Below are 15,857 nucleotides of genomic sequence, written 5' to 3'. Positions count from 1 at the left end.
TGGTAACCTCTGTTGCACGGGGAAAAGTGTCTGTGGGCAATGACTGGTTCACTTGTCTGACTTGTTAAAAATCTGTCATTCTGTGTGAGTCAGCCTTTTATAAATTATGAAACATTGTCAGCCAGGTATTGTATACATGGGGTTTTATTAATGGTGCAGCTTTGGCAAGCTGGCAGATGTGTGCAACTGTGAGGAAATTGAAATAACTTATATTGTCATCAGGCTTTGTTGTGTAGCTTATTTGAGAGAAAAAAAGTTCAGTCTTGCTAACTGATGAGGGTACAATAGTCTTGTCTTACTAATTCAGAGTGAAGTAAGAGGACCTCTCCTTGAAATGATATTTGAAAATAAGAATTACATAAATATGCCAAGGATTTTATCTTATTAATTGTTTTATTTGGACAGCTAGCTAATTATGACTCCACGAAGTTAAGTAAGTTCTGCTTTATTAAGAATATGCTAGTTGTTGACATGTTGGCATTCTCCTTGATTGTCCATTGTAGCCAGTGGACAAGCCAATATACTTAAACTGTTACTTTATTATTTCTGCTTAATGAATACAGCATTTAGTATGATAACTTGACCTGATTGTCACTGCTCTGTTCCTGGTACAAGTAGATTAATAGTCTTTCTTAAAGAACACTGGCCTTAAACTTTCATAGTGACACACAACAGAGAAAGAATCATCTTTTTGTCCTAGACTGAACTGTTGAAAGGATTAACTGTTTCGAACACAAGTTCTCAATGCACTAAACTTAAAAGCAGCAAAAGGACATTTGAGTTCTAGTGCTGGCAAATTCCTTAGCTTATGTGTGTAAATAGGCAGCTGGTCACTAGCAGCTAGAGAGTTACTTGTCTGTCTAAAATGGTGTAACCTCTGGCTAAGCCTTCAGAGAGTTGCTGAAAGAGCACTTGTTCCTCTGAGGCACATAAAGAATTTAAGGAGACAATAGCTGAACAAAATGCCATTCCATTAAACTGTGAAGCTCTGTTTGCTAGGGGTTGTTTTGTTTTGTTTTTAACACCTTTCAGAGATGACAGGGCACAAGCTTACTTAACTATTATCGTGTGCCTGTTCTCAATCTTATCACAATTTGGATAGCTTCTCTGCCTAGTGTTGCACATCAAAAATAGCCCTGAGGTCAAACACTTGTTTACTTGGGGCATCTTGTCTCCCACTATTCCTGAAAGCTCTGTAAAACTCAAAAAAAACAAAGCAGGGTCCCCATTGGTCCCTGTTGGGTGAGGTGAGAAATAGTGCTGTTTATTCTGTGATAAATTTGGTATTATTTGAGACTTCAGTTTGTTGGCTTAAGTGCCTTTCCCTTTCTGTTTCCCTGTTGTCATGGTTTAATCCCAGCCAGCAATTAAGCACCACGCAGCTGCTCACTCACTTCCCCCCACCCAGTGGGATGGGGGAGACAATTGGAAGGAAAAAGGTAAGACTCATGGGTTGAGACAAGAACAGTTTAATAGAACAGAAAGGAAGGAATTAATAATGATAATAATAACAGCAACAATAAAATGACAATAATAATAATAAAAGGATTGAAATGTACAAAAAAGTGATGCACAATGCAGTTGCTCACCACTGACCAACTGATGCTCAGTTAGTTCCTGAGCAGCGATCTGTCCCCCCAGGCCAACTCCCCCGATTTTATATACTGGACATGATGCCACATGGTATGGAATACCCCTTTGGCCAGTTTGGGCCAGCTGTCCTGTCTGTGTCCCCTCCCAATTTCTTGTGCCCCTCCAGCCTTCTTGCTAGCTGGGCATGAGAAGCTGAAAAATCCTTGACTTAGTATACACGCTACTTAACACACTGATGTTTTCAGTTGTTGCTGTCAACGTTGTTCTTATACTAAATCCAGCTACTAGAAAGAAAATTAACTCTGTCCCAGCTGAAAGCAGGACACCTATCCACTGTTACAACCATCGAACATTGCTTTGAAAAAGGGGAGAGCATTCATGTACAGTGTATGATGGTGTATATAAATGGACATAAGAATTAGCTTTACAGGTTACTAGAATCAAGTGATTTGAAAGGCTGAAGCATACAATGTGGTGACTGCCAGGGAAATCAGGCTTTCCTGGAAGCCTGGGAAACAGGCTTGAAATTGCTGTGCCTGTGGAGTTAGCATAGTGGGAAACAGCGAGATGGTATATTTTTCCCTGCTTGCACGTGGTGAAAGAAAAAGATTCATTTTTTAAGTTCTATATTATTTAGGCCTTTGGAGGATTAAATAGCAAGACCAGAAGAAACATGGTGTTTTGGAAATAAGGGTATCTTCAATAGTCTCTTAGATATTAAGGAATGGTTCTCTTTCACTGCGATCTTACAGTGAATTTAAACATGCCAGTTTGTCAGTCTGTATTGCAAGGAATCTGCATGGAAAAATACACAAACTAAACCCAAGAAAACAAACACCCCCACCCCCTCAATCCCTGCCTCCAGGCATATCTTAAAAAATTATTTTAAGTAATTTTAAAGAACAGATGCAAATGTAGATCAAATATGTTTTCTTCAGTGTTTTAAAATCATCTGCTGATTTGGCAAACTAGCTTTAGTATGCAGTGTGCCAGAAGTTGGGGAGTTGAAGAACGAGAAATCAGGAGAGTATCTAGTCTTATGTTGCCCATCTGGTGCATTTAGGAATATGGTTTTTTCATAGTTAATAGGGAGACAGATCCAAGTTTTACTTTCTGTAGGGAGAATTAAGAGAGAAAGATCCTGAATACAAAAATAACTTGCAGTAAATTTGCTATTTCTCTGCTTATACTGGGTGGGGGGGAAATGGGGCTGGGGCTGGGAAGGGCAGATGGGAGCAGGGGCGTTATATCATCCATGATAGTGAAATAAAAGAAAAGATAATTGATGTGCTGCTGACTCATGAGTCTGTAGCTTTACTATAATATATCATTCTATAGAGCTCATAAATTTATCCTAAATGTAGGCAGCTGTTCCATTTAAAGTTCTCTATTCAACTGTTTATAGTATTTTTTCTTAAATATATTGTCTGTCTTATTAAAGACATTGAACAGTACCTGTCTCTGCAGAATAAAATGATCTTTGTGTGTAAGAGAATGTGAACAGAATGGAATTTCAATGCAGCTAAGGTCTTGAGCGTGGAATTTGAGTGTACGTATCTGAAATAAGTTCAGTACAAATCTCTTCCTTGACTCAAAGAAATTTTTGTAACACAGAAGACACATTGTAGAAATAATTACGGGGGGTTTTTAGGTGTGGATTTGCATGTAAGGGCAAAATGTACCTTTATTTTTGTAAAGCGATGTGCTTTGAGTGACAGTCATCAGGTGTCAACCAAAAGTGACTGGACAGACAACACAGAATTTGCAGCTCAAGGTGGTAGGGGATGGCGGGGGGGGGGCGGGCGGGTAGCAAAGCAGCTTTACGTGTTTATGTTACACTAGTTTCAGGTTACTCTGGGGACTCAACAACACTCCAGGCATGAATTAGGCATAGCTGAAAACCACCTGAACCTTGGTGATTGTCCAGGACAGTATTATGAACAAAACTGCTGCCCACAACCTTCCTAGTGTTCTACATTTTGCAATTTTACCCCGCCCTTGCATGTTTAGGTTTATGTAAATTAGTGTGTCAGGCATGTCTTCAAGAAGCAGCATTATTGGCTATCCTTCCCCCCGCCCTGAGAAAAGTCATTTAGGAACCTGTCTTGCTACTCACTCCTTCTCCTTTACATTGTGTAAGGAACATAGCTAGAGGAGGCCTAGAGATACCTTACTCTAAAAATTGAAGCTCTTCCAAACAGTTTGAGGATGAAGGCTTTGGAAGACTCTTGTGGGCTTGCTGGACCATCCTAGCTGTGCCAGTACATGTGTATAAAAGGAATTAAAAACACCACCACCACCACCCCCCAAATGCCACTAAACTGTCTCCTTGTTTTCTCTGCCTGCATCAGCTCTGATGATTTAGCAGCACAAGTTGTTGTTGTTGGAGAAAGTGATGAGGAGGCATTATCCATTTAAACAGATCAGGAGGCTAACATACAGTAGAAAATAGGATTCATTACTGTCTGAACCTCACAGAATTGGTGTAAGTTTTTAGCTTGGAGATTAAGGACTTAAAATTTCAAATTTCACAACTGGTCTCAAAACAAAAATTTTAGGAATACTAAACTTGACTCAGACAAGCAGTTTACATCTTAATGCTGCTGCTTTTTCCACATGTGGGCACTTATTCTGCAAAAGAGCCTTTTGTCTTCATTGTGAGTAAGTATTTTATTACTATATAAATGTATGTAGTTAAGTACTCACCTCATTAGCAAAATGAGCACGAAATATATTGCCAATACTGTATTTTATTGTAAATCTAATTATATTATAATAGTTGTCACAACCAATAAGAGTACATTTTTCTTTAAAACTCATTAGAAAAGCTTAAAAATCTCCTTATGGAAGTATTTCCTGGTTCTTTTTTTCCCCCCTTGTTTTTTTAAATGAAAACACTGTTTAACTTGTTCCTGTCAGATTTGTAGCTTGACTGACTTTCTTGCGTTAATCATTACATGGACCGTACAAATGTTATCTATTTTCCCTTACAAAAAACCTCCAAGCAGTCCTCCAAATAAAGATTCAACTTCTATTTTTCATTGTGTAAACTTAAGAAAGGGGCCCCCAGCATAGTCAAAGCTTACAAGCTTGCAAGTGACCACTATTAAAGGGAGGACAAATGGGAAAGGAAACTTTAAAACTTTCAGAGCGTGTAGAATTGGAGAAAAGGACTTCGTAAAGTGAAGATGGAAAGGTGAATCTGCTTACTAAGCTATAAGTAGATAGTTGTCAAGCAAAGTCACTTCAAAGAAAAATCAGGAAATCCAGTGGAGTTTGTTTTCAGAATTCTGTAAACATTTTGTAAGGGTTTTAGATTAGTGATTTCCTTGACAAAAGCAAAAGTTTTTCTAGGAGGGAACTTTTTTGCATAAACAAAGTGGAGAGAGTAGAGAACGAAAAGCTATATAAATGTATTAAACATAACATAAACATTAAATGTATTAAAATTGGTGTTTTATTAAATCCGTAACAAGTTTAATAATGATAGGTTAAATCCATGACAGATTTATTTTTTGAGTTTTACTACTTGAGAAAGGTAGATTTCTTCCGCAGGTCTCCAAGCTTTTGTATTTTTGTCTTTAGTAAGAGACAGACAGAAGCCCAGGCTTCTGTAATGCTCATATACAAGGGCAACCAAGTTGCAAGGAATTTTACAATTCTGACACTCTGAGAATGCAAGAGCAGCAACTGATGTGACATGTAGCCAGTTTTAAAAGCTTTGGGATATCTGTTTGCAGAACTAGACAAAAGTATATTTGCAGTAGTCGCTCCTTTCTCTTGAAATGATTGATTTTTTAGTATACGTTTTCACTAAATAAGCTAGAGGCTCCTAAACTGCTTGGCAACAACTAGAGTACTGAGTACCACCTTGTGTGAGGCCAACCTTGTGCCAAGCTGCAACTCCAGCTCTGAGCAGGAAGGTGTTAGTTACTGCTGCCCTACAGCCTGGTCAGGCATCTCATGGAAACCTGAGATTCTGGTTGATCTGAAAGCAGCTGCAGCAAGGGATCCTCTAAGAATTTTGGAAAGAGGAATGAATGTTTGAAAGGAAGGGTGGATAGGTCAGCATTGTGGAGTGAATTCATTGGGCTCTAACATGCTGCTTGCTTTTAATAATGAAAAGTACTGCTTTTAATTCAGAGGGTATGCAAAAATCCCAAATTAAATCAAATTATATAAGAATACAGACTGTGACCAATACTTTAGTTTAAGCATTCAGTTTAAAATTTCAGCTTTCGCAAACAGATTTTACATAATCTTTGGGAGAATTATGGCATGTATTCTTGAGCTCTGAAAATATTTTGGTTGCCTTGTGTGATCCATATTGGCTGCAAGGACAGTTGTAGCAGAGGCCTGAGTGGAAAAAAAACCACAAAAGCTGCTCTTTTTATGGTGGAGCTGCTTTCAGGCAGGACCTAATAGCTGCTTGCCTGGAAGTTGAGACCAGGGTGAATAGATGAGCTGAGGGAATAACGTACGTAATTAAGATTGCTTTCATATTCATGCAGACTGAGCCTGTATATTTGTCTCTGTCCCCTATACTTGTAAAGGTGCGGGGCAGGTGTACAGCAGGCTGTAGTTTCATTTATTTTGCAGCAAGAGGGCTTTTCAGTGTGCCTGTTGTTTGGAGAGAATTTTTTTTTTTCTCACGTTCCCCACAAACTGAGGAATCTAGCTGTAAACTCTTTCCTTTGGGGACATCACCCATATGGCTTCCACAGGTCTCTGATTTGTTACTGATTTCTTTCTCTGTGTTTTTTAGGAATTGACCCAATTTGGGGGGGGAGAGTCTGCTTAAAACGTTTCTGTGTGAGAAGAGGTAGAACTTGATTTGGAGGCACTGCCACTGCTGTATAGCAGTAAAGGTTTCAATAACTGAAGTCTGGGCCATACTAGTTTTAGCATTTGATTGTGAAGAAAAATATGACCACGTGGCTAGAATATGAACAGCAGAGCAAGCCCCCATCTGCAGTAGGGCTGAAACAGGGGTGTCAGCTCTGGTATCTCTTGCAGTGAAGGATTCTGCCAGCCACAGATGTGACTTGCACAATTTTCTGTAAATCCAGAATTGCTAATATCTCTGAGTGAAAAAATCTTATCTGATGGAGGAAAAAAAAGTTGTCCCAGTTTTCTTTCCTGCTCTGCAAGTTATGCTAACCCTGGTGATAGAAAAGGATTGTGCTATGTAGGGGAGGAGATCAGTGTAACTCCAGATGGTGAGTGGGACCCCAATTATACTTAAAATTGCCTTAATCCAGTCTGAACAGATCGACATTTGTGTGTATTTGCTCTGACGAGCTGTACCAAAACAATCATTGGTCTCCTGGGAGTTAGAGATCAGGCGAAATTCTTTATTTCAGCTGTGTTATGCGATCCAGAATTGAGGTTGATTACCTTCAGATTTGTGGCCATTGACCCAAAATCCCTGTATGACTTTTTTGGTATGCCCTTTGGGCATGTGCCTCAGCTGGTCTGGGATCATGATTAAACACCACTTTCTAGGTTAGGCTGGTTAGATGGTGAGTTTTTGCCAAGTAGAGTTCTGAATGATGAATGCTTTCTGCCATTGGTTTACTCCAGACAAGAATTTTAGATTCCTCTTCTTTATCTTACCGCCAAATTTTCCTTAACAATCCTCCATTCCTGCCTGTCGCCTGCCTGCTGCCCCCCCCCCCCCTTGTTTTTTTTAAAGTGTTGATTTTGGTAGAAATTGACCAGTGAGTTTAAAATTGCCTGAAATTTGGGAAAACAGGAAAGAACAGACAAGTAAATACTAGAAGCTATTACATAAATCTCACTTCTGTGGGAAACTACACTACAAAAAGAACTTTGCTCTCAATTCAATTTGGATCTGCTGGTTAGAATTAAAGATTACCAGCAAATTGCATTTTCTCCTGTTGTGCTTGGCAAATGGTCATAGTCCGCAAGTGTGATGGTTTGTATTTTTTTGGAAAACAGTAAATGTGTAAATCAGCAACATTGTTGTTGTCATGTAAAATATGAAACAGCAGGATGAAGAACCTGCCCGTATGATGTTTTTCAAGGAAAGTGGGATAAGTCTGCAACAGGCTAGATAACCCCAAAGTAATATATTGCACTGTCTTCTATAATCCTTGAGTATCAGTGTATAAAGGAAGCACTAAAAAAACCCAAAGAAAAATGGGATTTAGAAAGGAATGTGGATCTTAATTTGCAGTGCTCATTTGATCAGGTGCTCATGCAGGGTGGGGTTGGCTATCAAATGGATTAATTACCACAGTGTTACAAAAGGAGTGCGGAAAGATGTGGTCACAAAGACCCTTGAGGTTTGCTGAGCTTCCTTGACAGGGAAGAAGATCCAGGACACTAAAGATAGATGGAAAGCAGAGAAACAAGCAAGAGATCCTCTTGTAAAGTGCTCTTTACAGCCCTTTGTCCTTCTCTCATATCTTTTTCCAGGGTGTCTCTGCCTTCTTTCTTACTCTTCTTTCTTACTTGCTTTTTTTAATTTGCTTTCTTGGTGGGAAGACTGAAGGAATACTAATCCAACAGTAACTGCATGTTTCTAGCATGCAGGAGGAATACAGCTGAGGAAAAGTGAATGTCTGAAGGTTGTTGTATAGCAGCCAGTTAGTAAATGCAACTTCTTATCACATGGTAGAGAGGAGCAGTGTCCTAATTTTTTTCTGTCTTCTGAATGTGTACTACAAATGTTAGGTATATTTCATGCTGTCATTCCCAGTTTGCTGCTCTTTTGAATGATGGCTGCCATTTATCCATACTGAAGTGTTGAGTGAGGTTGGTAAAGATGGTGTGTATTGTACCAATCCTGGCTCTAAGAAGAAGCAAAATTAGATTCATGGGCTTCTTCATGGTTAGCTTTCTCTTATCAGTTGATTTCCCGTTGTTAATTTGTTGTTAAAACTGTTGCTGCCTCTTGCCCAAGGCATAATCAAACAGGAGACTACTGTAGAGTCTTCTGATCATGTACAAAAGCATGCTGATTTAAGATGTCTGTATTTGGATAGCTAATATTTTATTTGGCTGTTATTTTGAAACTAAGTTTACATTGACATTCTCCTCTCTAGCAGATGTGCTGTGTGTTTCGTTTTCTAGGTAGTTATCACAGATGTAAGTCTTCTGTGCTTCAGTGAATTCTTGACACAGGCAGTGGAAACTAATATTAAAAACATGGGGTTTAACGTGTTGAACCAGAGCAATCTTTCATCCAAAGACCAAGACAAGGCCAGTAGTTTTTCTGAAAGATGGTCATAGTAAGCTTAGAGAATCTGTCAATATGATTCAAATAGCAAAACTAATGGCACAGAGTAAGTCTGAAATACATCTCTGTCTCCAAGGAAGAGCTTAGCAGTGGTTTACTCTGGTTAATGTAGACACTTATTTTAAGAAGGTAAAATTATATTATCAGCAATAAAGAGGTCTTGATGTACTTTTTAGACAATAGAAGACCACTTCATACAAATCATCCATAACTTCATCTGTACAGGTCTCTTATGTGCTAGACTTTTGTTCGTCTGCCATGGCTTGGGATGCATTATCACGTTAGATGCCTTTCATCTGTATATTTGGATATTGTTGTTTGGTGAAAGAGGCTTCTTGCTACAACTGGAATTAAGATCACGTATATTTAAATTTCTTGGAAATGTGTTTCTCTTAATACAAAGATTATATGACAGCAATAGGTAAGGTACCTTTCTAGTCTTTCTATGGTATTTTTCTAATCTTTATTTAAACCTATCTTTGGACTTGAAAAATCACTGCTGATTTCCAGCAATGAAGCTTCATTACATTATAACTATTACCTTTTTAGTTTTGATTTTGAACTGTGAGAGTGATAAAGTGAATTGAATCAGTATCCCTTGTCGTCATCTTCTGCTTCAACTCCACTCACAGCCCCAGTAAACTTCCCATGGCTGAAGCCATATATATAAAGCTACATTTTTATTTACACGTGTGCATATACATGAACATGCGTGGTAGTAAACCAGAAGTGTCAGAAATCTTGGCCTATATTGCAGCTGATGGTTCGATTCCTCCTGCTCCCCTCTGCTTCTATATTTTACTGTTCTCAAGTTCAACAAGCTATTTCCCAAGAGGATCTGTGATACTTTCAGGTATTTAAGCACCTGGATTAACTGTGTGGTTTAGTGTGCTTTTCTTGCCTTTCATCTCTCAATAAGAGTACAGCACCTGGTATAAGTCAAAAGTAATAGTTTCAACCATTTAGTATGACAAACAAGTTCCTGCCAAGAAGGACCTAAAAGTCTACTTTGACAGAAATGGTGTTTCTACTTAAGTTGAATTTATGGAAAAGTCAGCATGGTGACTTTGCCACTTAACATCACCAATTCACTCAGTGTAAAAGTATGTGTTTTGTGACTACTTTTCATGTCAGGTGGTATTGCCATCTCTTAAGTCCTAATATACCAGGTCAGTCTTGCTACTGCACAAACAAACAAAGAACCAAACTCTATGCTAGCATCAGAAATTGTGTAATTTCTTATGTAGGTAAAAACATTACTTAGCAGTTCATGCTTCACCATTTTTTTTCTGCTTCAGTATTCTCAGAACAGATACATGGAGAGACATAACCAAGTCCCACCTGCCAATCTGAGTGACAAGACACACTGCCCTTGTCTTCCTCTCTGCAGCTGGATTGTAAGAGAGTTGATGTTGCTTGGAGCAGCATAAAATTTCACACTTTCACTAGCCTAAAAGTGAGCATCCACAGAGTACAGTTTCTTCTTAGTGGTCTTATTCCCTGGGTTCAGGCTGCCCTCTCCACACACCTGATAAAGCACTCTAGAAGCAGACACAATTACATGCATTAATTGAAAGACAAAGAGCCAAGATTTCTGTCACCTGAAAAAACAGTTGGTTTTAACTTTATTTTACTAGCGTATGGATTTTTCTTGAAAAAATAGTGTATTCTTAATCCAAGTGGAAGGATTGCAGTATGAATGGTGGTTATACTTAGGACAAGTTTATTTAAAATAAAAACACATGTCCCTGGGTATAAGAACAATGTAGTGATACATTGGAAAAGCAACTGCAGTTGTGATAACCATAGCTTTATTTGGTTTTATGGTATAATAAAAATTGACGGGGAAGTCTTGGGCAGTAGAGTGATTCAGTAGTGATTTCCTACTGACATGGTGGATACCTGTCTTCTGTTTTCAAGGCTTGTTCTGTCAGTTTCTCACAAGTACAAATTGGCAGATGTGAGGGTTGCAGATTCACTCTGGTGTTTCTGGAGATAACCTTGGAAAAAGAGGAGATTCCTTTTTGTTTTAATTTTCAGACATAAGTGTGTCTGCAGTGTTTTTGTCCTTCTCTACAAATAATCTGAAGCTAACAGCAAGCATATGTCACATTTGGGATACCTATTCAGAACTGTGAATGCTGTAAACATACTTTAAGATTTGAAGCCTTACCATTTCACCTGGATGTCATACAAGCCATGCATTTGACAAACAGATCCTGTTGGAAACTTTGTTCTATTGTGTGTATGAATGCCTTTTTAAAAAAAAAAAAAAATATTGGGACTGAGGGCCTGATCTTAAGTACGTTACAAAGTACAAGTACTTTAATATTTGGTAATGAGCAGCAGGAATTGATAGTGTACTGTGTCTCTATAATGCTGCTTGGTGAGCTGCCTGCTAAGCAGCACTACGAAATGCTTTAGGAATAGAATAGTAAAAGAAATTATATTGAATAAGAGTATTTCTTTAATGAAAACTATCTAAAATGAAAAAAACAGAGAACCGGTTCACTGGTTGCTAAATGAATTAAAGTTTTTATGGCTAGTGGTTTTATGTGCATCGTTTTTATGCCTGTGATGGAGTCTAATAATTGAAGACTGTTTCCCTACCTCTCCCTGTATCTTGCAGGCATACAGGAGTTTCCAGAAAATATAAAAAACTGTAAAGTCTTGACAATTGTTGAGGCCAGCGTAAATCCAATTTCAAAGTAAGTTTGTCATTTTTTTTGTGTTTTATATTTTGTGCAAACACTGCTGAGTCTCTTAACTTGCCCCAGACACGTGCCAGCCCTTGGAGGGAAGGGGCAGAGTTACCTGAGAAGTATCTTCATTAACCTCACTGTGATACAGTATAGCTATGTCATTAAAGTATTTTGCCCAAGTTAATAGGTTATGGGGGCAATCCTGCATTATACCATGTTGCTTTCTCAGCTTTAAGTCCATCACTTTTCTGTGAACATAGAGAAATATGCCAAGAGTTTTCTTTCTTAATTACAATAATTAATTCTACTCTACAGCCTGTACCACTGTTTTTCAAACTTAGCTTATATAAGTAGATTTCCCAGTCAGCTTCTGTAGTGACAAAATTAATTTGCCAGAAGTAGCACTGCCAGAGATACAAACTTTGCGCAACATAACTCTTCTAGGGAAAAAAGGTGTTGCGTAGGTTTTAATTTATCTTATTGTTTCTAATGAATGCCTCCTCCACATTAGGTGTCGGGAGATCACAAATACATAGCAAGACTACATTTGTTGTTTGTAGTTTTTATTGCCTGTAGGTATTGTCCTCAATACTTAAAAATAATTTTGACACTAATCTTACAGAGAACAAGTATCTAGTGCAATTTTGTAGAAATTTTGGTACCACCTTAATTTTAAAGTTATCAATATGTAGGACTTAAATGCTATACTGTTGTTTAAGAAAATATGACTTAATGCCCTGAATATAATTGAAACAAAGGCACTACATTATTTTATTTTCTATATAGGCTTCCAGATGGATTTTCCCAACTGTTAAACCTAACACAGCTGTACCTGAATGATGCTTTTCTTGAGTTTTTGCCAGCCAATTTTGGCAGGTAAGTTGCGTTTGAAACTTAGTATCTACATTTAGTTTTAAATTTATACAGAGCAGTTTCTGCTGCTTCTCAAGGAAAGTGTGAACTGGAAGAGGGGAAGAAGTATACATTACAAATCAATTTATGCCACATATTAGTTAAAAAATAAAGAAAACCTGAATGTTTATCACCATTTTTTAACTGGGCTTTTGAAGGACAGACAGAATGCTTACGGAAAGCCAGGAAATGAAACTCATGTACATACTTGCTTCTTCTACAACACAAGTCTGGCAAGTGTGGGAGACTAGTAGTTCTGAAATACGGGTTGTTTATCTTTTAGCAATTGGAGTGAAGCAAATAATGACATCTGTAATTCCACTTGTCCTCTCCTGGATGCACAGATTCCTTTATGCTCGTCTGTAATTCTCAAGTGCCTTGTTGTCAGGAATCTTTCTGAAAGACTTCGCATGTTTACAGTGTGCTGACTAAGCAAAATTGTTCCATGTAATAGCTTAAATACAAGAGGAGTACTAAACCCCTACTTCTTTAAAGTGGATTAAATCTTCGGAGCAAAAGTGAAAGGTAATATTGTTAAAAGGAAGACTCCTAGATGAGCATAGTTCATCCCATTCTCCTTACTATGCTGGTTTAGCCATTTCTGCTTTTTTCCCCTCTCTTCTATCTTATTTTATGCTCTTTTTTCCTAGATTATCACTCTCCTGCCCCATAACATGTCCACCAAGCCTCTCATTCAGGAAATACGGCTATTAGTTAACCAGGCATATTGCTGTGTGAAAGCAATTGCCTTAGGCCGTATGGTTATAGTTGGGTTAGCACGGTTCATAAGAGATTAGAAAAGTCCCCAAATAGGGTGCTGCAGAAGTTTGGCAGATCGGGAGGTGTACAATGAAAGATGAGCACAGGTGCAGTCCATTAGTGACCATTAGTTTTAGTCATCTGTCATCATGGTTGTTGGTTTATTCCTCTCTGTCCAGTTATTAGTCACTCCCTGATGAACAATTAAAAGCACCAGATCTGTTACACACTCAGCTAACAAAAAAGCTGCTTATGATGCAGGAGCATTATTACCATGCTTGTTTCTAGTACACAAAGTTTGTGTTTCAAAAACTCTCATTAAGGTTAAAGAAGAAATATCTGGAAGATGCATAGTCTTTACTTGTTGGCACTTTAATGATTGCCTATACATTTTTCGGGTCTGTTTTTTAATAGTCTAACCAAATGGCAAGACTTTCTAAGTAAAAAAGAGGCAGTACAGATGAAATTGAAGACATCAGGTTGACACAGTTCGTCTTATAAGTAGTTAATCTTACACATAGTTTAAAAAAGCCTCATAATTTTTTCTTCATCACTGTCCACTTCTATAATGCTTAATGGTTAGGGAAATGGTGAAGTCATTAATTACTAACAGCTTAAGAATAAGTCAGTTACTGAAGGCAACTTGAAAGCCTCCAATGTGTTTCTCTTAATAGCTATGAGGAATTCAGCCTTTGTTTTTAAAATATAAATAGTGACTTGCAGCATCCTAGCTTGTAGGTAGGAGAATGAATCTGAAATTAAGACTTTTCTCATCAGCTCTTTTTAAATGAATATTAAGTATTCGTATAAGTTACCTGCTTATAATGGTATTGCACAGAATAAATACTACTCTATAGGAAGATAATGTTTAGATCAAATAAATTAGAAAACAAGTAACTGGTAAAATATAATTTCAAAGTAAGGTTCAGACCCTTTTGACATTGAGCATTTGTTCTTTAAGTGAACAGGCTGCTCTGCCGTCCCACAACTTTACAACTAGGTATAAAGACTTGCCAATGCAAACAGTCTTTTAACTTGCCTTCAGAATATGGGAATATTTTTTTTAAAAACAAACAAAAAAGCTCCGGTAGAAGCTTTGGGGATATTTTAGAGCATTGTTTGTTATTCCCATAAGGGACAGGCCTTCAGCTTCTTCCAGTTTGGTGCATTAATTGTTTTGTATATGGCCTTATAGCTATTACTTTTCATTACACGGGAACGTATGAAGTAACTGAGTTCTGTTGCCTGCTCTTACTGGCACCTATAGGCAATAATGCCTCTTAAAAACTAAGCCAATGCCATATTAAATCTAGGAAGGTTTTTATGCTCCATGTGTCAGGGTCTCTGTTCCAGCAGTTCAGGTTAGAAACTTGGTTTCCCACATTAGTTTCTCTCTGACTGTTCATATTAATTTGTTTCACAGTTTAAGTGCTGTCATCTCTCACAAGTGTTGTCCCCTATTCTCCCACCTGCTGGTTTGTTAGACTAAACAAAGTTCTGTTTCCTTCTGGTATGGCAGGTTTTCGTTTGTGCCTGGTTATATTAATGTATCTTGGAACAAGTTTCAGTTTGAATTCATCTTCTTCTTTTTGACAGAGGTTGATGACATATATAGCTATATTTAGAATTCAAATTGAGATTTTTTCATGGCTTGTACAGTGTCATGACTATCTTCTTGTTTCTCTTGGAAACATCTGTGGTTATGCTCTAATGTTCCCCTAGCCCTTTTTGCAGCTGCCTAGTGTATGACCAACTAATGCACTGGACAGCTCACTTAGAAATGGCTGATGACTCTACAGGGAAATCATGAGTACTTGACTTGGTGCTGTGGCATCTTGTCCCTTCTTGATTTTTCTTAATCAGCCAACTCTTTTTTCTTGATCAGCCAACTTAAACATTTTTCCTATCCTTTAAGATTGCAGTTAAAAAATACTGAACAGGATAGTCCCAAAATGGGTCTTTGAGCACCTCTGTCAGTAACATTCAGCCTGATGCTTAAGGAAGAAAACTTCGTGTCATGCAAACTACTTTTAGTATATCTATGCAGCATTTTATTACATTTACCTCCATGCTTTATTCTCATTTTCAAAATTTGTGCTAAAGCTTTGCATACTATTAAGGTCAGGATTATCCAATCTTTTTTCCCCTTCTTTATGAGTGTTACATACTTGCTGTCTTCAGTGGTGTTGTACCAGTCCAGCATGTTAGACTTACTAAAAATCACCAGACTTTTGATTAAAATGTGCCGGTTCCTTTGGAACATTGAGGTGATAATATGTTTTTTATTTTCCTCCACTCTGAAATTCTAATTTGAATGCATTAATATTGGCATGGATGCCAGAGTTAGCCTTTATGCCAGTGCACAGAAATCTAGAATTGCTTATGTTTACCCAAGAAAACCATATCTGTTGTATCTAAATACTTCATGTATATTTACATTTAAATATACAAATATATAAGCAGAGCATTCTAAACTTGAAGCTCACTGCATGCTAATTTTGAGACAGAGCTTTAAGATGGAAACATTATTTACTGATCGGTGTTTAAGATCATCAAGGAGTTTATCTTCAGTGTCATTCTAAAAACTCTGAGTGTTGTCTGTAATGGGGTATTGCTTCCAGAGGTTT

At 37.8% G+C, this 15,857-nt stretch overlaps 1 protein-coding gene across 16 annotated transcripts in view; it reads left to right on the top strand.

The window, feature by feature from the left end:
* Positions 1 to 15,857, top strand: part of ERBIN (erbb2 interacting protein) — a 134,831-nt gene that overhangs the window by 65,612 nt on the left and 53,362 nt on the right. For all 16 annotated transcript variants that reach the window (XM_052775707.1, XM_052775713.1, XM_052775711.1 and 13 more), the window contains 2 exons: positions 11,487 to 11,565; positions 12,346 to 12,435. In XM_052775707.1, coding sequence (XP_052631667.1) covers positions 11,487 to 11,565; positions 12,346 to 12,435 — 169 coding nt within the window. The remainder of the gene's footprint in view (positions 1 to 11,486; positions 11,566 to 12,345; positions 12,436 to 15,857) is intronic.

Source organism: Harpia harpyja, chromosome Z (genome assembly GCF_026419915.1).
Source record: "Harpia harpyja isolate bHarHar1 chromosome Z, bHarHar1 primary haplotype, whole genome shotgun sequence".
Classification (NCBI taxonomy): Eukaryota; Metazoa; Chordata; class Aves; order Accipitriformes; family Accipitridae; genus Harpia; species Harpia harpyja.
This window is presented reverse-complemented; position numbering and strand designations above follow the sequence as displayed.